Source organism: Empidonax traillii, unplaced genomic scaffold (assembly GCF_003031625.1).
Source record: "Empidonax traillii isolate 1590-97213 ecotype Southwest subspecies unplaced genomic scaffold, ASM303162v1 scaffold1:size7828297, whole genome shotgun sequence".
NCBI lineage: Eukaryota > Metazoa > Chordata > Aves > Passeriformes > Tyrannidae > Empidonax > Empidonax traillii.
Genome location: NW_020955194.1, coordinates 5,991,156 through 6,013,749, shown reverse-complemented (window position 1 = coordinate 6,013,749; position 22,594 = coordinate 5,991,156). Strand labels below are relative to the sequence as shown.

Sequence of the window (22,594 nt, the reverse complement as noted above, 5' to 3'; positions counted from 1 at the left end):
GTGCCAACTACTGAATAAATGGCATATCCATTGTAATGCACAGATAATAACAACAGAAAAGTCTTTACAACTGGTACACAATTGCCAAGTGACTAATACAAGCCTTGGGTTGGCAAGCAGTAGGGGTTTAGGAAATAGGCTGAAAGAGCAGCTCAGTGTATTTGTGAAGCCCCATAATTCACTTGTATAGCTACAAGATTTCCTCACCTCTCATCCCTCCCTTAACCACAGGTGCTTTAAAAACAAGGTTTTGCCTTTATGAGTTACTACCTATGTGCTGCAGTCATCTTCCTCAGCTGGTAAACAGCATTATCAGCTTATGGGGTTCATGTATGGAAGTGTTATACCTCAGTTGGTCTCAGCAGGCCCATTTTTCTTGCACAGATTTATGGTACTTTCTAGCAAGTTGATATGCTTGTTCTGAGCTGAAACAAATTCCCAGTGAAATCCTCTCAAGAAGAGGAAGATTTATTGGTTTTCAGCCTGACTGCACACATGTGCCCACAGACAGCCAAAATGGGTCATAGCCAGTGAAACACCCCCAGTGCCTGAGTGTGGGGCTGGGCACCGAGATACTCCTGCTGCTCTTGCACCTTTGCAAGGAGGGGTAGATCAGCTCCACTCAGGATGTCAATACTTCATCCCCACCTTGCACAGTTGTTCTTCACTGCAGGGCACCTGATGCAAAACTGTTTGTAACATCATAGTAGCTTCGAAGCTGCCACTGGGAAAGTTCAAGCAGCTATTGCTGGTTGCATGTGGGTGGGCTTGGAAGCACAAGTGCTTCATCCAGCCCTCCATGGCACTTCGCCCGCTGTGTGTATCCAGTCAAATGAGGCCAGGGATGCTCTCAGCAGGCACCACCATGGAGTGAATTGTGCCTTTTCTCCATCTTGTACGTCATTGCTTTCCTTCTTTTCCCCCATCCTAGCTGAAAAGACAAGGGTTTTTTTCCTCCCACGTCACCTTGATTTCTCCTTCCCCATGCCTGCAGCAGAGCGGGCATCGCTGTCCACACAGCCCCACAGAGCAGGCAGGGGGGTGCTGGGCTCCTGAATGGTAGCAGGAAGCTGGGGGCTGGGCTGGGCAACAATGGCTGGGCTGAGAGGTGCCAATCAGGGTCTGTGTAGCAGAAGGTGCCCTTCATGTGCTGCCCCGAGTGAAGGTCTTTTACCATGATGGGCAGTGGGGAGCAGAGGAGATGTGTGGCGTTGGTGGGAAGGGAACCTCCCACCCCCACAGTACTGCTGACCTGGCTATCAAGGAAGGACCTGGCTATCAGGGCTAATCTTCCTCTCTGCCCAGAGAGCCAAGGAAACACACTGACCAGTAAACAGCCTTGTCCTTACAAGAAGGATATTTCACCTGAACTTACATAAGGAAAACATTCCTAGGAGCCATTCAAAACACCACTTTATTGATGGATGTTAGGAGTTGTAAATAATGGGGCTGTGGGCGTGGGAGAAGTGAGTGAAGTTATCCTCCCTCTTGCTTAATTGAATTCAACAGGAGTCATCACTGTGGGCTGCTGTGCTTTGTGGATTGTGTAATCTTCAGGGAAGAATTCAGTACAGCAAGACACACTGATTCACTTATGTAGGAGTGAATCCAAACTAACTTGAGGCTGGGAGAGTAGATGTGGGATGCATATTTATTTCCTCCAGTGAATGAAATGAGGAAATTCTCACCTTCTCCCTCTATGTATTATCAAAACCAAAAGGTAAACATATGCTGGTTCTGCCTTTGTATTGTAATATTTTTCATCATTTTTTTTCTACCACCAAAAGGTAGATCAAAGACAGCAGTGTGACACAGCTGAGTGGAGTCTGGGTATCAAAACCTACACATTTCTTAGATATGAGAAGGGAGACGTGCGATCATCCTCTCTGATGGGAACACGCACTTCCTAAAGACCCAGAGAGGAGGGGTTTCCTAGAATTATGCCTGGTGGCAAGGATACTATCAAGTGTTGGAATGAACACTGAAGATCATTCCGATCCGAAGCTCCTGCCTGGGATGAGGTATAGAAAGTGTGGGGCTGGCAAAACCCTAAAAGCTTGGGGAGCATAAAACCACAACTTCAGTAGGGGAGAAAAACCTCACAGCTGAGGCACTGAGACGTTGCTGGCCAGGGAATGCACTGGGTGAGTGCTGAACCAGAACAAAAATTGCTGCACCTTTTATAACATAATTGCGTGCTTTATTGATATACACAGTAAAGCAGTATATAATACAATAGTAAGGCATATATTTGGTGAAATTTGGTATGTTGTGAAAAAAATGCAGTAAAACAGAAGTTTATAAAAATAATTAGTAAATGTTACAGTGTTGGGTGTTAAAACACAATATATTATGATATCCAAGTAATAAACCAGTACTGAGTAACGATGAAATAACATGCCATATGGTATTTATGTTTTCAACTACACTGATTATGTTTTACAGTTTAATATTTTGTCATTATAAGGAATATGAAATAATTCCCAAATTATGCTTAAAAAAGCAGCAATAAAGCTTTCAACTTTTTAAATACTTTTTGACAGACTCACTCCAAAACTAAGATCTAGAAAGTAAAACAAACAACCCTGATGAAAACAATCGTGCAATCTGTTTTTCCTCCATTTTTTTTTCTGAAGAGAAGGTTTAACGTATAAGGGGGGAAAAAAGAAGAAACCCATTTCTCAAATCGCAATTTAAACCTTCTGCTAAAAAAGGCAATGAGAAATAGTGAGGGTTCCTATTGTAATAAAGTGTTAAAAAAAGCTCTTTATTAGGAAAGCAAAGGTTTGGGGGGGATTGTACTTATGTTTATAGATTATTAATGTTGTTGTTATTATTTAAACATGAGACCTGGTCACACGATGGACACGTGGTGAGGATGTAACATTGTCATACATAATTGTCAGGAACACCACAAAACCAAAGTGAGGTAGAAATAGCATGACTAGCTATGTTCAATGTTAACTAGCATTCAAAATAAAATCTTTCCCAAGTTTTATTACAATTCATACAAGAAGAGGTAACAGATTTTTTTATACTCTTGCAATATAAAGTCAGATGGTGTGTTTCTATGTATTCTAAGGTAAAATTAAAAGCTGGTTAAGAAAATGAAGTGGTAAAGCTTTTGCTGACAGCACCTCATACCCAAACCAATCTCTCTCGAGCTGCAGTCAAGCTGGCTAATCTGTTTTGCTACCGGTTCCTCTCTTTCTCACGTTATTGTTAATTGTGCAGGATTACTTGTAGAGAGAAACAGGGAAGGAGAAAGGAAGGACCAGGGCCTTTGTTTTGGTGACAAACATCTCATGGAGCAGTGTGACTACCTTCACCTGATCACCATACACGCGCAAGAACAGCAGTAACTCTTGTACAGCCTTTCCCAAAGGTCGCTCCCGGCGTTGCAGCTCCTTGGGATCGGCTGCTGTAGCAGGCTGAGACACGGGACTGTGGAAAGTTCTGGTTGTACTGTCCAGAGGATCGAGGAGCTTCACGCTCATTAAGAGCACTGGGAGCTGGACAATGCTCTGTGATGCTCTGAAGGGGTCAGGAGGGAACTTCTCCCCTGCTGAAAGCACAGCCAGCAGGTACCGAACAACGAGCTCCAAAAATTTAAACCAGTAAGGCAATTTCTACGTTCCTTTACTAACAGCATTCAGGAATTTAGTCAGCAGAGGAAACACTGGCACATAGGATGCTCATTAAACTCTTTCCTTTCCTTCTTTCTTCTGGGTCTTCTCTTTTTTTTTTTTTTTTTTTTTTTAACTAAATTTTTTTTGCAGGCTCTGTCATGTAATGTGCTCTTTCATTTAATTATTGCAAACTAGCTGTGTAATTGCTAGTTGCTGTCCGAAAGCAGGACAGTAATTCATGTAATTCTTAATTTTATTGGAAAGATATGACATAACTACCTTCATTGGAAGTTCAGTTTTGTGTTTGTTTGTTTGTGGTTTTTTTTTGTTTTGTTTTTTTTTTTTTTAAGCCAGCTCTAGTCAGATAAAACCAATGAGAAATGTAAGTTGGCCATTTTGGTGTCAATTCAGGAAATACTATTTCTTTTTCTTTTTGATAGGCAAGGAAAAGAACACAGGACATGAATCTCTCTGATGCAGTTACAGAGCTGAAATGAAACTAAACAAATGCACTGCCTCAGTATATTTTTTTGTGGTTTTTTTAAGGGGGTTTCTATAAACAATTATTTTTATAAAGCACACTTTAGTTTACAATCTTTCATTATAACTGTTATAAATTTTTTTTAAACAACCCGAAATGCGTTCCATATAAAGAAATGGCAAGTTATTTAGCTATCAAGATTTTACATGTAGTTTTCTTATAATTTTTGTACAATTGCATAGACGTGTAAAACCTGCCATTGTTAACAAAACAGTAACAGACTTAGGAAACTACTGAAATCTACAGTATAGTACCACTACCCTTCACAAAAATATAGATTTGTTTTCTTGTAAACTCTTACAGTCTAATCCTCTTTGTAGTATGAATATTATAAAAATCATGCGGAACGCCTGAAGTTGTAAAACACATCTTGCTATTCTAACACCTTGTCGTCGGTCATCACTGTCACTAAGGTTTCCATCGCTCTTCCCAAGTCGTCTGCCATGTGGAAAAGGCTCCCTACATTGTGGCCTGAAAAAGAAATTCAAAGAAGAGGAAATTAAATGAAGAGGAGACGGCAGCACGTTGGTAGGAACACTTTACAAAACCACCACTCTCCATGCGCCGCTCGCCACCATCCCCAGGGCCGTACACTGGAGAGCACTTTTCCCAAAAAGTGGACTCCCAGATGAGTCCAACAGGTTGTTATTAGCAAAAGTTGCCAGGTTTGCAGTACACTTCAGCAGCAATACTGGCTTGAATGACTACGGTAAACCATGATGACAATAAGCCATTAGCCCCCATAGTGATGAAGCATCATCGTTATCAATGATCACCAAAAGCAACAATTAAGTCCATTGACATCACAGAAAAGCTTCTGACTGATGCTGAAAGTGTTTGAGCATTCAGTGTTCTATCAAGGAGAAAAACAGAAACAAACAGATCAGCAGTAATTAAATAAATCATTAAACCCAAGAGGTCCCAGCAGGATACCTGCACAGACATATAATAATGACCAAACTAAGCAGCTCAGCTCATTCAATCATTTTAAAATATCTTTTCCTTTTCAGACAGCAGTCCAGCAGAAACAAAGATGCCGCAATCATGAAATAACTACTATGTAGGGGCTCACTTACGCACTTACGCACTTACGCACTTCTCCTCACCAATAACCACTCCAAAGTCCTAAGATGGTATAACCACAACCTCGTACACAGAAGTGATCAACACACAGTAGAACTCTGAAGATAACCTGCAACTTCTCACACTTGTGTCACCACTGCTTCAATGGCAAGGAAAGGCAGTAACACTGATGGGCAGTAACAAATGGATTCATCACAATCAGACACCAAACAGACTTGAAAACAGGGAGATTAAATTGCCAGAAGTTGCCATTTTAGGCCCCTGGCATACCCTGTCTGGTCTCCCACTTCTGTTCAGAAGAGTGTGGGTCTCCTGCAAGTCCTCTGTCAGATTTTCAGCCTTCTGTGACTGTCTCAAATACCCTCTGGCATCTCAAATGACAGAAACATCCCATTTCAAACAGCTGAATCCCATCTGCAATCTCCCTCCTGAAAAAAGTATGACTGAAGAGGGAATCTGACAGAGATCCAGTCACCATACCAGATGAGCATCAAAACCAAGGACTGAATGTTCAAGATTTCTTGCAAGGACAAGGAATGACAGAAGGTCTTAAAACAAGCAGGAGGAAATTATATTCCACACAGTACATAATTGTATTACTGAATTTATCGCCACAGGTTGATGTTGAGGCCAAACACGTAAATGAGTTAAAAGAAGAGTTAGAAAATAATTGCTGAAGAAAGATTTATTTAGATGCAAAGAAGTGCACGTGACCTCCAACTCAAGAAGACCCCTTGCTGCAGAGTGTCAGCAACAGGTGAGGTATTACTCAATAAAACTGTATGTTGCTGTGGCCTGAGGGGGTTTGATTTACTCTCTGAGAGCACTTGTGACAGAGTACTTGTCTGGAAAAACACAAGAGGTGCAATGCCATCTGCCCGCAACTCTGCTTGCCAGAAATGCTTTGCAGGAGCCTGGATGCTGAGTCCTCACCATGGTCATTGAGGAAGGAGAACCCAAATGAAGGAAGGATGTGACCAGGGCACCCACGATACACCTTTCATGCAGTCTCTACCTGTAATGTGCCAGAGCCTGACTGTTACCACTGCACACTTACATGTTGGGTGACCCTTCTGACACAGCTGTCTTTTCTGACAGGAATGAAGCTTCCCGGTGTGGCAAATCAGAATCACCATCCTTTTTATGTTCATATATTATGGTTTTCATGCACTGTTGACATTTCTACAGTAAAAAGAGCTTGGAGTGACATTAGTTCAGCAGCATTTATGGAATAGAAAAAAATTACCTGAGAACTATTCAGAAAATGCTTTATCTTGGAAGGGACCTTAATCACTATCTAGTTCCAATCCCCCTGCAATGGGTAGGGATGCTGTTCAATTGATCAGGTTGCTCGGGGCCCCATCCAACCTGTCCTTGAACACTTCAAGGGATGGGACATCCACAGCCTCTCTGGGCAGCCTCATCCAGTGCTTCACCATCCTCTAGATAGAGAGTTTTTTCCTAACCTCTAATCTAAACCTGCCCTCTGTTTAAACCATTGCCCCTTGTCCTGTCACTATATGCCTGTATAAAAAGCCCCTCTCCCTCCTTTTTTTATAAGCCCCCTTAAGGTACAATGAGGTCTCCCTGAAAACTGCTCTTCTCCAGGCTGAACAACCCCAGAGGTTTGTTTCTTCTGGAGAACTACTACCACCTTCTACATCCAAATACTCTTTTTTTACAGTTGTTAGACTGTTTCTTTTTAATGTAGTTAGGCTGGATCTAAATGACAACCATTCAACAAGGTGCCCATTCAACAACGAGCTGTGCTATGTGTGGCACAGTTTGCCAGATATCAATACAAAGCAATATTTGCTTCTAATCTGGTGACAGTTTGCTAATTGCACTAATGCACAGAGAAACAGATGCACCAACCAGCAATTTCATCCATAAATCATTAAAGTATAGCCATCCTATTCATCCTGAGCAAAAGCTTGTAATTTGCTCATCAGCACGACAAGTAACCGAGTATGAAAAATTCCTGCCAACTTTTGGTCAAAATATAGTTAACTTCAAAATAAATGTATCCTACCACGTGTATTTTAGATGTAAGGGATAATCTCTCTCACTGGCATCATGCAGGTTGAGATCAATCCAGCAAACTACACCATGAAAAGGGAGGATCTGACAAAGTCATATGAAAGCATATGGGAGATGCTTATGCAAACAGGAAGGTAACTGCCCCTGGGCTGCTCTACTTACCTGAAACTTTGAGATGGCTTTATCAGAGTTACCCTGGTATAACCAGAGGGAGGTTATAACAAGCTTGCCAGCTGTGAGAGACAGGGCTGCTTGTGGGGTCACGGTCTCTCATTCATATTTGTTGTCATCTGTTGTTTCTAGAAACAACAATGGGACTCCAGGGCTCTTCAGGGATTCCACTCATTCCCAGCTCAGGAAGAGCGATCACCTTTTCATGGACTTAGAGCAACCCACACTGCTAAACCCAATCTTCAGTAAAAATTAGTATTTGGTAATACTATTTCGTTCTGTCAGAAAGAAGCAAGGTGAGACAGGATAACTTCAATCAAAAACATATAAAAAAAGCCTTTCAGAAATATGCCACAGCAGATACAAACTGCTGAATTGATCAGGTAATTAAAACACAAGCCAAGAAGTCCTTATGCATCCAGGAATCCCTAGGTACTTTTTAATACACAAAAATTACAGAAATGTCTGGTAATTTTTTTTCTTTGTTAAGTGATGCCATATTTTTGAAATAACTGTGCTTAGAATTCAGTCTCTCTCCTCAGAAGCTGCACAGAGTCATGCAGGGTGATTAAGGAGATATGACTCCCTGTCCCCCACAACATCCACATTCCCTCTCCAGCACAGCTCTTAATTTCCTCTGCATAAAACCTGAACAATCATGTGTCTTCTCCTGAGCCATGTGAGTTTACAGCTCAGAGCACGACCATAAACCACTGCTGACTGCAGTTTATGTTAATAGCTGGGCTGTAAAGTGCAGCAGCCTGGGGACCACAGTCTCCAGGACAGCCATGGGATGACAGGATGGGCCAGAGGAGCAGGGATGCAGCTGTGCTCCAGCCATACAACTGGGAGACCCTCAGCTGGGTATCACTGCACTGCCAGCAGCTTTTCCTGCCTCTACTGGACAAGGAAGTAACAGTCAGGTTAATCAGGACTGCAAAGAGCTGAGAACAAATTATACGATAATTTCCTGGTGCTGCATGTGCATGGAATGCACCCTCTTCTGTAATGTCTGTTACCTTAATAAGGGCTCAACATTTCACTGGCTGTTTCCACAGAGCTCTGCTGCCTCTACTGAATGCTTGCCCTCTCCAATACCAAAAACATAGGACACTGACATTTTTAATTAAGAAGCAAATGAGAAAAATACTGTCCTAAAAGCACTTAAAAAAATACAGATCAGAGTTTCCATTATTATTCATATTTCTAAAGTAATGCCATCAAAGAAGGTATTAATTCCATTTTTTTTTTTAAACACTAGAGATGAAGAAGTCTTTTCCAATCTTGGGGCAGTAAAAGGTTGAAAAACGCTGTTGTGAAAAACTAGCACACACTTTGAAATGCAGCAACAAAGCTCAGAATGGACATGGACAGTATTAACTTCAACTTATAAAAAACACAGCTGCATTTGCTTGGAAAGCAGAAGACACTTATTTCTCTAGACATTAACTTCTGGTCACATACAGAATGACGTGTTTCACATCTGCTGAATTTGCTTTAGAGATTCTAATGGAATTAAGGCCCGTGGGTGTGGGCACAGTAATGGAATACCAATCTCATCCTACAGCTTGTCAGAGAAATACACGTGGAGCATTCAGACTGGAAAGAGTGGATAGAAAGTAAATTAAGAAACCCCAACACAATGCAGGGCCTTTTTCAGCATCACAGATTTCTAACCCTTCCCTGATAACAGAAAAATCCTTCCTGTTGGTTGTTTGGATTTTGATATAATTATTCATACTGAGCAATTACACCAAATCCATGGGATTACACATGAAGACAATACCTAATGTGAGTAATGGGATCAAAACTTGGCCAGGTGGGTTTAAAACCACATGAGCTGCCTTTGCACAAACAGATTCACACATAAAACGAAAGCTGTTCTACACCTCAGCTCACACTTCATAAATAGGTGGACCATTGAGTTTTATATTCAGCTCTGCAAGTTGCCAAGGCTCCTCTGGAACAGTCAGTGAGCACAGACTTTGCTGGAGAGTGGCCAGTGATTCAGTGAAGTCAGAGTTTTAGGGTTAAGTTGCTGGAATCTGATCAGGTAGAACGCGCCAATTTTTTTTTTCCTTTTAATTAATTATATCAATATGCCCTCTGCCTCAGAAGCTTTTTTTGAATAATATGCATAAATATGAATGAGGATAGTGGAAATCAATGCGATGTTTTGCTGAGTTGGAGAACAATTCTCAGTGTATGAGCTGAGAACACGCAGGGCTGAATAGGAAATAATTTACATAAAATTTCTGGACAGGTGCAGTCTGTTGATGCCATCCCAAGCACCCTTTTTTGATCCATATGAGAGGACCTGCCATTTGAAGACAGACTTAACCTATACCGAAGATCTTACACCTCAAAGTAGCTGGACCTGTCCCAGCTCCTACAGCCAATGCAGAGAACCTCAAGGAACCACATCAGGACAAATCCTGGCGTTCCCAGGGTAGCCTGTCAGTGACTCGGGGTTCACAAAAGCTCTGCTAAAACCCCCAGTACTGTGTGTTTCCATGAGCCCGTCCCTCTGCACCAGCAGAAGTTTGGAAACTGGGTTACCTTTCAATTTCTGCCTCATCCACATGGAACACCTTCTGTGCAGGAAAGGTCATTTCACAGCTACTGCAACTGCACTCAAACAGTCTCTGAATATTTTGTCTTTAATAATAATTTTCACTAGAAATTAATCTTTCAAACGTAATATCTGGTTGGCAAGTGAAGAGCAGCTTCACAAAGGAAAAATCAAGGCTCTCTGGAAATACTTTCAAAGGTGCTGTGACAACACGGCGCAAAAAGGTTTTCCCTCCATTAATGAGCGGTGACATACAAATTCCAAAACCTATTTTGCATCAAACCAACCATGTCCAAAGTGCACAGTGAAAACCATCACCCGTTTGCATTGCTTAGTACAACACTGTGGAGCTGGTGAATGTTAGTAGCATTCTTCAGTCTGCAACAGTACACCAGGATATTTAAACACCTGAATGTCTTATACCTCTCAACTCTCACTGTTCTGAAGGAACAGAAAAAAACCCTATTTGATAACTGGAGATGGCAGTTGGTACACTGGCATATATATGTACATAAAACTACAACTGAGTAAGCAGAACAGCAAGAGACATGGGTCTCCCTGTTATGCTTACATACAAGAGCATCAGAACATAACTCAATGACTGCAGCATACTTGCTGACAACATTTATCATTCGGAGGCTTAATTTCAATGTATTATTTTCTCCTCCCCATTCCTGATTTTCCACCTCTGGGAGGATGTAAAAAAATGCAGATCCCTGAGCTGACATGGTCTCCACTGAAAGTTGAGAGGTACACTACTGTTACAGCACACATGGGGAATGCACTCAGCAAAATCAAACAAAACCCAAAGCAAAATAAAACCACCCCCAACCCTCACCAAACCCAAGCAAACCCGTGCTGTGTCACACGCATGCTGGGCACGGAAAGCAAGCTGTGACAAACAGAAGCCATGGCAGTGAGCCTGCGTCTCACTAACCTCTCTCACTGGCTTTCCAGGGGCATTTCTTCCTTTAGGAACAGAGAGAGGAAGTGGAATATATATCAGCAAAGAAAGGGAAAAACCACACATAAACATATATTTTATACTGTAAGAGACACTTCAATTTCCATTTAGATATTTAATATTAAATAAAAACCACATTTCTGCTTGAAAGACTGAAAGTGTACTGAAATCCACCGATGATTCTGTCCTGATTTATTCAACAACAGTTCTGTCACCTGTGGCTTGGTTAAGCCTCTCAAAACACTTGAGAAAACCACCAGTCCCAACTCATAGGCCTTTCAGTTGAGAATAAGGTTTGCAGAGATCTGAATTCACTTTCTGAGCATCCTAATTTTCTCAAGTCGAGTACTTTTGGCAATCAGTCAAATTAATTTATCCAGTCACTTTACACTGTATTATGGCCTACAAACATTGAGGTATGCATTAATAAATATACACATGTGCACACACACACTTTTTTTACACCTAGAGCTGTACACTGGAAAACAACATGCTCACATTCAAGATAAATATATTCCAAAATATGTTTGCAACGTGCTGATCTGCAAGCATGGTAAAACTTAAGGGGCAGAGGGGAGAGAGAGAAAAGAAAGGTCAAGTAAAAAGGCAAAAAGGGGAAAGTATCTCATCCCATTCAAGAACTGCCAAAATGGAGGAGTCAATATGCGTTGATCTGAAAAGATGTTCCTAACAAGCCTTCATGGAAACCACACTTTGATCACACTGATTCTTCTCAAACACTTCTCATAGCATATTTTTTTTTAAAACAAAGAAAGCCAGGTATCAATCAATAGCAAACACTCCTTTCCCAACACACAGCCAGTGACAATAAGACGCTTGCTGTCTCCAGAAGGAGTGTCCCACTGTCACATCACTGCCCGCACTGGCAGGGCCAGACTTGCAGTCTGAGGTGAGAAAGTCACTGTGGTAAATGCTGTTCAAGAAAGAGGATGATCTTTGCCCCAGAGCTGCTGCAAACGATGTAATTGTAGGCAATGTATGAGAAAACAGGGAGAGCGACAGATACCTATGGGAGAACATGCTGGTCACAGTAACCTAATTGCTATTGAGTTTTTCTCTAGGTGTGGAAGCCTGCAGGAGAAGGGAAGGAAGGCAATAAATAGCTTTGTAGGTATTTTACAAGTTGCAGAACAAGGGTCAACAGCAGAACAGAACTGGGAAGAGGCAGGAAAGGAGAGGAGGAGAGGGCAGAGGAAGGGAATGGCATCACTGACCACCATGGGCCACAGCCACAGCTCAGCCACAAACTCCAGGCAACGGAAAGGGCTGGGGCAGCCTCTGAAAGCCTGGACAACAAAGGCTACCATTTATTGAACACAGGGAATTTCATTCCCTTCCCTTCCTGCCCCTCCCCCTCTCCCCAGCAGCACACTTACTATTAGAAATGACATTAGCAGGATTGATAATAACGTGCTCTGCATGTATGTGGGTTTTTATTCTGCTCCTCAGCAGAGCTTGGACTGTGGTGAAGTCTGTACCAAACATGCTGATGGTGCACAGAGGCACCAGGGCTTCATGTATCCTTTCCTAAGGACTCCACTTTGCAGGCCTGCCTAACTCTCTAGGACTTACACATGTGCCTATAGAGCATGCCATCTCCTCTGGCACTTTTATCAGGAGCCATGAATTCCCTAAAAAAATGCCCTTCTTTGAGGGACTCTCTCACCAATATAAATCATGTACCAGTAACTCCAGTAACTCCATTGCATGCTTTGGTCATTTGAGGAAGAGCCCCAGAGTTTAGGTCAGCAGGTGGTCTAATTAAGGACTCCCAAGAAACTGCAGCCTGGTACAGCCTGGTGTGCAAGAGTCCGGGGGTGGGAGTGAGATCCAGCAGGTGACAGTTTAGCTTGGGTCAAGAAGAGAGAAGGAACTGCTCACATGCAAAATACTGGATCCTTTTGGAGGTCTTAAGAAATGCCTACCTGTCTGGATCAGCACCTACAACTGCAGCTACACAGTGATTAATTTAAATCTACATGAGACAGAGTGGATTTTGCTTTAAAATGAATGCATTTAAAGGTAACTGGGATAGCTCAGCATCACACAAAACAGCTGGTGAGGATAGTCTGTGGTGAGTAATCAGCCCTAGAATTTGCTAAATGTAAAAAAGAGTAGTGCTACTACAGTAACAGCTAATTTCTGCTGGAGGAGATTAAAAAGGGTTTAATGGATTTTACGTTGTTTCCTTCTTTGCATATGAATGCGTGTTTCTAAGTTTTAAGGCAAAGAGTGTAGCTTGGCATAAATTGCAGAGGAAGAAGATTGTCTATACTGCTGCAGTTCTGAAAATTTGTGTCCTATAAGGAATCAAAATACTGATATGTAATCCATGGGTGCCTAATTATCTATTATTCCTGCTCAAATCAAGATTTCCTGCTCTTAAAAAATAGAAGAGTTTTTCTTTCTTCTTCTTTTTTGGAAAGCTACATGACATTGTACCACAGAAAAAGGCACATTATAAAACATGAAAGACCTGGTCCTCCCCATCACCATCCCATCTGCAGCTCTAGAGGTGTAGCCAGATCAGCAGTGTTGTGCCACAGGGGAGTGATGAGGGATCGCAGTCAACCCGGCTCACTGCTGTGGGATGCAGGACCATAGCACAGACAAGGTGATACAATCCAGAAGGGGCCAGGATACCTCAACTGGAAGAATATTTCCAGAATACCCTGCAGTATAAACTCCAGGGTACTCTTCCACTGATTCAGTTAGGTGTGAAAAGTGTGCATCATTTTGCTGTCACAATAAGAGAAACTGCATTATTTGCAGTGCTGAAAGTTGTTCATTCTACTTAGGACATTAGTCCTGCTCACAACAGAGCCTGGCTGATGCAAAAGTAAGAGGAGAAAATGTGACTGGTGGCTTTAAATGTGACTGGGATAAAAATAAAACTTCTAAAAAATGGTGCTATTCTTAGTGCCATTCATTTATTGCTGTGGGGTCTTGTAATTTCACTGCACAAGACCACATCTGTGTTAACCAACATCACGGTAAACAGTAAGTGAGTACTGATCTCTCTTCAAATGGTTTCATGTTATGTCATGTCCTTTTAGCTCTTTCAAGCCATCATGGTCTCATTTCTAACCATTTCTTGGCTCCCACATCTTCATTATTCCCCAGCAAGGGCCCTGCATTGAAATCTGGGAAGTGCTCTCACCAACTTCAGCCAGCTCAAGAACTTCTGCCCCTAAATTCCTCTCTGAACATCATTCACAGAAAGCTGTCACCATGGAATCACAACTGCAAACCTCAGCTGGTCCACCATGAGATCCACCAGAAGGGGTACACCTTTTTTGTCCTCACTGCTGAAGGAGAGATGAATTTGGCTTTAAAAATACTAGCCTGCCAATCTTGCTTTCTAACTGTGAACCAATTCCCTGGAGATTTAGTAGTTTGGGCACAAATACAGCGTGAAAATGTTTTCCTCTGTGGCCCATTATCAAGCAGGGTCAAATAAACCACTGAGGTGGTATTTAATGGTAGATTTCCACTAAATGTCAGACCTCTGGCTTTGACATCTGTTTTGAGTTAGCGCAGCAGCTGTTTGAAGCAGCTGCAGCAGTTGTGAATTTGCTGGGAGCAGCAAAGTAAAAGAGGAATGGATGGGAAACCTTGTAGATTAAAAGGAAAGAAAAATTCCTTAAGGACGGCAATCATCAGGTATTCAGCAGAATTTCTCTCTCCAGAAATGAAACAGCTTTCGGCACCAAGAGCCAGCTGTGCAAGGAGCATGGAGGTCCTGTGCTCCTTAGGAAATGCCAAGAACTGCCAAAAGGTTAAACTGAAGAAACAACAAACAAAACCCTACAAAAGGTATATAGTACACAAGCTATTGCATCTGAGGTCTGCTTATGCAGGTCTAGGACACAAGTTGTTTTACACATGCTTCTCTAAAATATATTCAAAATGATCCTATGAGGCCTTGATGCCCCTTTAAAAACAACACTATGCAGCAAAAGCTTGGAAAATATCATCATCATAAGGAATCTATCTCCAGGTGAGTGACAGTTAATTACTACTACATTTTACTGCTTTGTTTTAGAAGTGTAAAGTAAGAGCCGCTATGTGCTTTAGTAAACTGCTTTCCAGCCTGAGCAAATCTTACTCTTTAGGTGCTTTTGACAGTATTTAAACTAAATATTTTGCTGTTAATTTATATCCTGTGATACTCAATTACACATCTGTGCACCCAAGCACAGAAATTCGATCCTTTTCTCTCTTCGCTGCTTATTCAGCTCTGAACTCTTCTCATAACCAAAGCTTCCAGAGTCCCGTTTGCTCTTGTCACATTGTTCTGCACTCCTCTAAGTTGCTGTTCTCCTACTGGCAACAGGACACCTAGAATCATGTCCCTGATTCAAAAGGTGTGTCACTCTCTGTGCTGTAACATGCTGGATATTTAGCTTGAGATTTAACATGCTTGTTTTACAGGATACAAAGAAACCACATTTCATAGAATCCCCATTTCGTAGAATCACTAAGGTTGAAAAAGACTTTTAAGTTAACTGAGTCCACCCCGGCACTGCCAATTCCACCTTCTCCTGTATCACAACCCATTTCTGAATGCCAGACTAAGATGACTGTGTTTCTTGCATCTGACAATTTTTTTTAAATTCTACTTAATAAGAAAGAATATAAGAAAATGTATTCCTTATGGATCTAGGTTGAATGCTTGTTTGGTTTTATTGTTCTGTTTCCCAAATACCTACTCGAGGTAGGTATTCTGCCTATACCTTGAGATTCAATCCAACTTGTAATGGCAGGAAACAAAATGTGACTTGCACCACACTCGAGTCCTCACACTCAGCCCTCTTCTCAGGCTGCTTTGCCAAAGTGCTTTCCCTCTTTTGCAATTACACTTTGATCTTTTATTATAGATTAGAAACCTGAGATACAGATTTGTACCTCTCAACAGCAAAAAGGTTCCTGGTTCAGTAGTTTGTTGAGACCAATCAACTCTGCTTCCTTTTCTTCTTAATGCAGTCTTGTAAATTATAAGTCAGATCCCTGATGCCTCTGGAATCTGACTGACCACAGCATCCTTCATGTCACAGTGAAGGTTTACACGAGGCTGAAGCAGATCATCTGTGGATGTGAGCTCTGTGTATGTAGGGATCAGCTGACTATAATTTAATTGTTAAAATTGGAACAGAAGAAAACTCCAGTAACAGAAGTTTGCGTGAGATCTCAGCAAAATTGACAACGTCAGTAGCCTTCTGTATCAACCAGAGAAAGGAAATCCATCTACACTGGTTGTAGGATGAACTCTTACAGAGAGCCTATTCAGACCACTCCTATACCTCACCCAAAAGTAAAACCATAAACCTGGCATTCATGCAAATGCATCAAAAGATACATGAAGAACAGAGAAACCTAATTGTTCATGTTTGGTGAACATTTTAACACATGGGCTATCTACATCTAGACACATACTACTATGCAAGATCTCCTAAATACAACATATTTACACAAATTATGGTCACTGATAAGCAAACTGTCTGTTGCAACCTCATACACAGCAACTTTAAAAATAAGTCCACTTTTACCTTCATATGAAAGATTTTTTATCTGTTGTCTCTCATAATTAATATTGGGACAAAATGAGACATAATTAATATCAAGAGATATGACTTCTTCACATAATGTTGAGATGAATACAGTTAATTTATTGGTTTAGATTTTTTTCCATGAGATCTTTTTAAATGGTTCCATCTTTTGATTTATAGCATGAGATCTTATATGGTTTTTCCTGCCTTCTTTTCCACTGCTCACAGGTGATGTCTGGTGAGAGCTGAGCTTGCTTTGAAACCAAAGGATGGAGAAAACTCGACTCCACTGAAGGTCTAGTACAATGGTTAATGCATTTCTCTACTGAAGAAGAACCTCTGGGTGTTGTGTGAAAACTATGCAAAAGGCCCTGTGGAAAGTCTATGCCCCTATTTAAATCCACTTAACAGGCTGCCAACAGACACCAGGACTTTCTCTCGCCAAGAGATTTATGTCTGAGCCTTGCTTCACAGCAACAGGCACTACCCCAAACTTCCCATCTCCTGCTAGGAACCTAAGCCATTTTTCTTGGCAGCAGAGTATTTTCTCTGGGCTCAGAAAAGTCCTTCTTAAATGAAAAAAGGTTGAACAAATAAATCCCAGTAACACAAACTGATTATCTTGAGCAAACAACAGGAATGAGCAAAATGGAAACAAGTGAAAGAAATGTTGTGGCTGTGCACACAAGTGCAGCCCATGCTGCACAAACAAGCAGCCCACTCATTTTTACTCCATCCTTCTGCACCCAAGTGCTACATGGTTGAGTACTTTGACTTAGAACTTTAATATTATTTCACATCAGATTCTTCTTGGAGAAAGATAAGGAAGGACAGAAGAAAAATGTGCTAAGACATGTAATAAAAAATAAATCAGCAAGGGGACTAACAAAAAAAAGAGGAAATGCTGTGAGAAAAGGAACATGGCAAAAAGGAAGCAAAGAAAATGCTTTGAGAAGAAAGTCTCATAGAGACATTTTTTTCATCCACATATCTAGCAAGGGCTACCTGTGGAGGCAGCTTGAGCTAAAGGAGGAGCAGGCTGCTTCTCCACTCTTTTAAGACAGGTTTCTCTACAGCTATTGTTAAAATGAAAATAAAGAGCAGCAAAAAAAAAAAGGTACCAAAACACAACCCCCTGAAAACATCAAGGAACAGAAAACACTTTTATCTTCTTCCCTCTCATCTGCCATGGGCAGCAGCGCTCACCTCTGGAGCTGGGGAAGGAGTTGTTCAGCTGCTCCATCACTTCCTCCAAACCTGTGCTTGTGTCCTGGGGAGGGCTGAGCAGCTCATCCTCACCTGCAAAGCAAATCCACACCATGGCCTGAGACAAAACCCTTTGCTAACAGTTAGCTATTGCATAAGTCCTTCACAAAGCTAAGGCTGTCCATTTAATAAACACATTTGCTGCTTAGCATGCAATCCAAGTTTCAAAGGTGAATTCTGTTGACTGTTATGTGCCTCTTTCTTTGTAAGGATCTAAGTGAAATTAAACAATGAATTTGAAATAATTAATGCTGATTTTAATTTGCAAAAAGGGATTTAAGAAATAATCTACTCTGGTAGAAGAAGTAGGGTAAAATGTCTGCTAGGAACATTTAGTTCTATAGATGACACTTGTCGTTTCAGCTTCTCTTATTCTATTAATGGAAAAAGAAATTGCTGTTGAGAGTGCTGCTGTTGAGCAGCTTTCTAATAGTGCTGGATTCATGTTGGCACTGCTTTGCCTAGCTGCACAAATCAGTAGAAACCCAGATTCACATCTGCATCAGTATTAATATTTCTGACAGTTTAATTGCATCAGATTGGTGCTCCAAGAACACTCAATTGTACTGTAAAAGGGTTTAGCAGCAGTTTAATAAAGCGAAATACATTTCTCCCACTGAATAATTTCTATAACCTGATTATAGGGCAGCATCTTAATGGGAAATTCAATACATTTTACTTTTACTGGAATTCTTTTGCTCATGGTTTCATATAACTAAAATCCACATGTTGTTTTTACTGTATGCCCTAGCCTCCAATACAAATAAAGCATCTGGAAAAAGAATACACCTAAAGGATATACTTTGAATGAGATTCTCCTATTTACTAGATGTCTTTTATCCCTATTAAAACACAAAAGTAATTTTGCCTCCTGTAATAACCACAATTTTGAAAATTACTTAATGACCCTTTATTCTAACATGTCTTGCCCTACTCAAGTAATAAACTCTGATTTTCTGTTAACATTTATGTTCTTTAAACATTGAGGTTCTCCATGCTAGTGGAAAACCTAGAAAAAAGGATAATAAAGGAACACTTTGGGGCTGCCTATATTTTGGCCAGGAGTTTCACAAGAGTTACTACTGACCAAGAGTGATTTCTCCTACTCCACTACAAGAGGTGGGGTAGAGTGTCTGCAAGAAGCACTTAATTCATATAAATGATGGTCTTTGTATCAGCTTCTTTTATTCCATTAATGGTCTAAAAATAGCTGCTGAGACTGCTTGCAGTTTGTTCAGCTTTCAGCTGGTGCTGGGTTCACACAAATCAGCTCACACCATGAGTTACTTTCACATCACTGACAGAGGTGTCTTAGCAAAAGTAATGTCCTTCCAGCCTTTGCTAGATGTCAGGGTGAAAACTCAGAGCAAGATCTTGCGGCTTCTACCCAGGCTGAGGACTTTATCAGCCTGCAGAAAGCCTCCTGGCCCTAAAGAGCAGAAGAAGAGGGCAGTGGTTCTGCTGTCCTGGTCAAGGATAACTGAGGATAGGTACTGATTTCCAAATTTCGTACGTGCTGACACAAACCAAACTGTGCTGACCCTCAAAAATGCCGTATCTTTTCTTTAAAATGCATGGTTTTTATTTTTTTCGTCATTTGGATGACTTTCCTGAGCATTTCCTTGTAAATGACAAAATAAGACATCAGCCAAGCAACCTGACAAAAGTAAAGATAATTTCAGACCCCAATCTCCTCTCTTTACCCAAAACAGCCTTCCCCATTTGTGTTCCTACAAAAGGCTTAGAGCTGGGTGAGTGTCAAATATTCTGGTGGTAGCTGAATGAAGTTCAGCAACAGCCTCTTGCTTCACAGGCCTCAGAAAACCTCCTCTGTTGCAACATTGCTGGGAGAGAAAGACCAAAGACAAGGACTTTCCCATTAGGATACTATAGAAAGAGCAGAAAAACCTTTCCACTTGCCCAGGTGTATTTCAGGAATAAGCTCTTCTATTTGTAAATTAGGGTTTGAGTGGGTCACTGCTTTTACCAAATGGACAACACTGCTGGTGAAAAACCTTTCACAGTCATCTCTTCCTGGGAAAGCAGAGAGAGAGAAGTGCAACGGCTCTACATTCAGAGAAAAAAACACACTAACATCTAATTTTGAAGAGAAAAACGTATAAAAGCTACCACTACACTACCTCATAACCTAAGAAACCTAGAGATGCTCAGTATTTTCTCAGAAAGGATGGCTTCCTCATTTTCAGGCACATGCTTTCTGCATTGGGAGCATTATTTACATCACTCCTCTGCTTCCCTGCAAAATTCAAGAGTATTTTAAGCTGTAGTTCAGAAAACTCTCAGACTAGCAAGCAAAGCCTTCTGGTGTGAAGGCTTTGAATTAGCTGCAGTTTGTTAGCTTGGTTAGTAATTCTTTTTACAAGCTCCACTCCACGTTGCCAACAGTGTGGCTTTGCTGAGTCTCAATATAATCACACTGATAATGGCTCAACATCTCACTGTCCTTCCACATACTGGCTCCATTGAACAAATCAAAATAAAATTAAGTCATGTCTAAATATTTGTTTCAAAAAGTTTTAGCAGTTTATAGGACTCTGTCATGTTAATTAATTAATTCCAGTCTTACACGTTAAATGGGAATAATTTTATATTGAGTCAAATGAAAATAAATACATTATTGTATTTTGTCCTAATACAGGATGACATAAGAAACTACAAACTATAAGACTTCTAATAAGATGTCTGGGAATCACTTCCTTCCTATTTTTTCCTGTGTATTTTAATTAACATATTTTATGTGATGAAATTCATGACATTTCTTCAGAAAGATGATGCAAATTACTCCACTGATACATTTTGTCTCTTTGTGTATGCCATACGTAGCAAAATGTTTCCTCATTGGTAACAGGACTAATGAAAAGTCCAAATGAAACTGCTGTTACCTGTGATTGTCCTCTCACCCCCAGGATTTCACTTAAGCACTCCTAAAGGTACAATTTATTTCACATTTTTTGTTGCAGGGCATATAGAACCCACCACGTTTGATACTGGCACAGGCTGACATTATTGCTTACACTTGGAATAGAAGAAAAATCCCCCAAAAAGCTGCATTTCCCACCTCAACAGCTCTTGAGACACAGCAGAATGTCCCCTCCCATTCAATCTCTCACTGCCATTGACACTTTCACTAACAGCAGTTAAAAGCAAAGCTCTCACTTATGATTCTCTCTAATATACATTAAATAAATTTCTGTGTATGAAACTGAGTATTATCATCACACTTGAAACATTATCTTGTTGAAGTAATGTAAGTGCATTTGATTAAAGATGATGCAACGATTGAGTGCTTTTTTTACTAGCAAAAAAATCCTTACTGCTTGGTAATAAATACTTCCTAATTATGTAACAGATAAGAAATCAGAAAAATGCTACAGAGCAGTTACTAAAATCACCAAAATAATAATTCCAGCCTCTAGCTACAGCATCTTATTACTTAACCTTACTCCACAACTCATTTGATGTTCATTATCACATCTGATGTGATATTTAGAAAAGACACTAGATGAGCATTGCCTGTAAGTGACAGTTCAATCCTACTGATTGAGCCACAACATATTAAAAATAAGATCACATCAGTTAACACAGGGATGACTAATAATACATTTAGTCTCCTAGCCATAATTAATGCTATGTACATTTAAATCAGTCATGCTTAATAACAGTCAGTTTGAATAAAATAGTTAGCTTCTCAGTGATACTTGTTTTCAAAAGTCAAGCCCTGGCTGAGCTTTGCGTTTAATGTCAAAATATCCAAGCTACTGTGTGCATCATGATCAAAAGCAGAAGCCTGAATCATAATGAACGTGTAAATAGCCAGATGACATTGAAGACCATTGCAAATTCTACTTCATTCTCATTTGAACTAAACAGAAGCGTATTTTCCATGTTTAAGGAATTTTTTTTCTGCAAAATGGGACTATAATTATTTTTTATAACAGTCTGAACTTTGTTATCTTACCCATGGTTTCTGAAGTCTGGCTGCCAACTACACGAAGAAGCATTGGCTGACTGCTGCCTGACCTCTGCAAAGAGGTAGAAGGAGATGATAGTGTTGTACCATTCACCTTGGCATCTGCCTGTGGCTGAAAATTGAAAAAAAGAAAAAAAAGAAGAGGTTGTTATTAATAGCCCACTACTTCATATCTCTGTAAATTTTTTTTATTCCATGAATACAAAAAATTTCAGTCTGTTTTTAAGTAAATATATCCATGCAACCAATGGATTTGAATTCTGAATAAAACAAGGAAGAAGACTAAATAAGAACACTGAAACCTCATTTCACATTCTCACTTTCAACCTGTAGAACAATTTAATATTTTTCTCTGGCTAGCTCATACATATATGATTTCTTGGGATGTTGTTACTGATAATGCTTCACATTTGGAGAACGTGAAGGTCTACAGAGACCTAGAAGAAATGCCTGAGGACTCACCTGCTCCAGCAGCTGCCTCAGCCTGTGCAGCTGTGATTCCAGCTGTTTGTTGTGATCCTCCAGGATCTGCATCCTGGCTTCCAGGCGGCCCTTGTGCTGGCGAAGCAGCTTGGCTTCTGCAATGAGCTCAGCATCCCGGGGGCTTTGCGGAGAGACCGGCATCATCTCCGGCGGGGACGGCAGTGGAGACAGTCCTTTGTGGTCATGCTGCTGCTTCAGACGGTCGTACTCTGCTTGCAGGTTTCTGTTGGGAAGTGACAAGGAGGCAAAAGCTTTATGAAGCCAAACAGGCAGTGCAGAGGATC

At 40.8% G+C, this 22,594-nt stretch overlaps 1 protein-coding gene across 14 annotated transcripts in view; it reads right to left on the bottom strand.

The window, feature by feature from the left end:
* Positions 1-2,745: 2,745 nt before the first annotated feature.
* DMD (dystrophin) overlaps positions 2,746-22,594 on the bottom strand; it is a 996,724-nt gene continuing 976,875 nt past the window's right edge. For 9 of the 14 annotated variants that reach the window (XM_027888128.1, XM_027888196.1, XM_027887955.1 and 6 more), the window contains 4 exons: positions 22,290-22,533; positions 21,816-21,939; positions 17,777-17,869; positions 4,065-4,641 (listed from right to left, as the gene is read on the bottom strand). In XM_027888128.1, the coding sequence (XP_027743929.1) occupies positions 4,544-4,641; positions 17,777-17,869; positions 21,816-21,939; positions 22,290-22,533 (559 nt within the window). In that variant the 3' untranslated portion in view covers positions 4,065-4,543. Of the gene's footprint in view, positions 4,642-10,973; positions 11,006-17,776; positions 17,870-21,815; positions 21,940-22,289; positions 22,534-22,594 lie in introns of all 14 variants that reach the window. The other 5 variants (XM_027889056.1, XM_027888040.1, XM_027888895.1 and 2 more) reach the window with 3 other exon arrangements.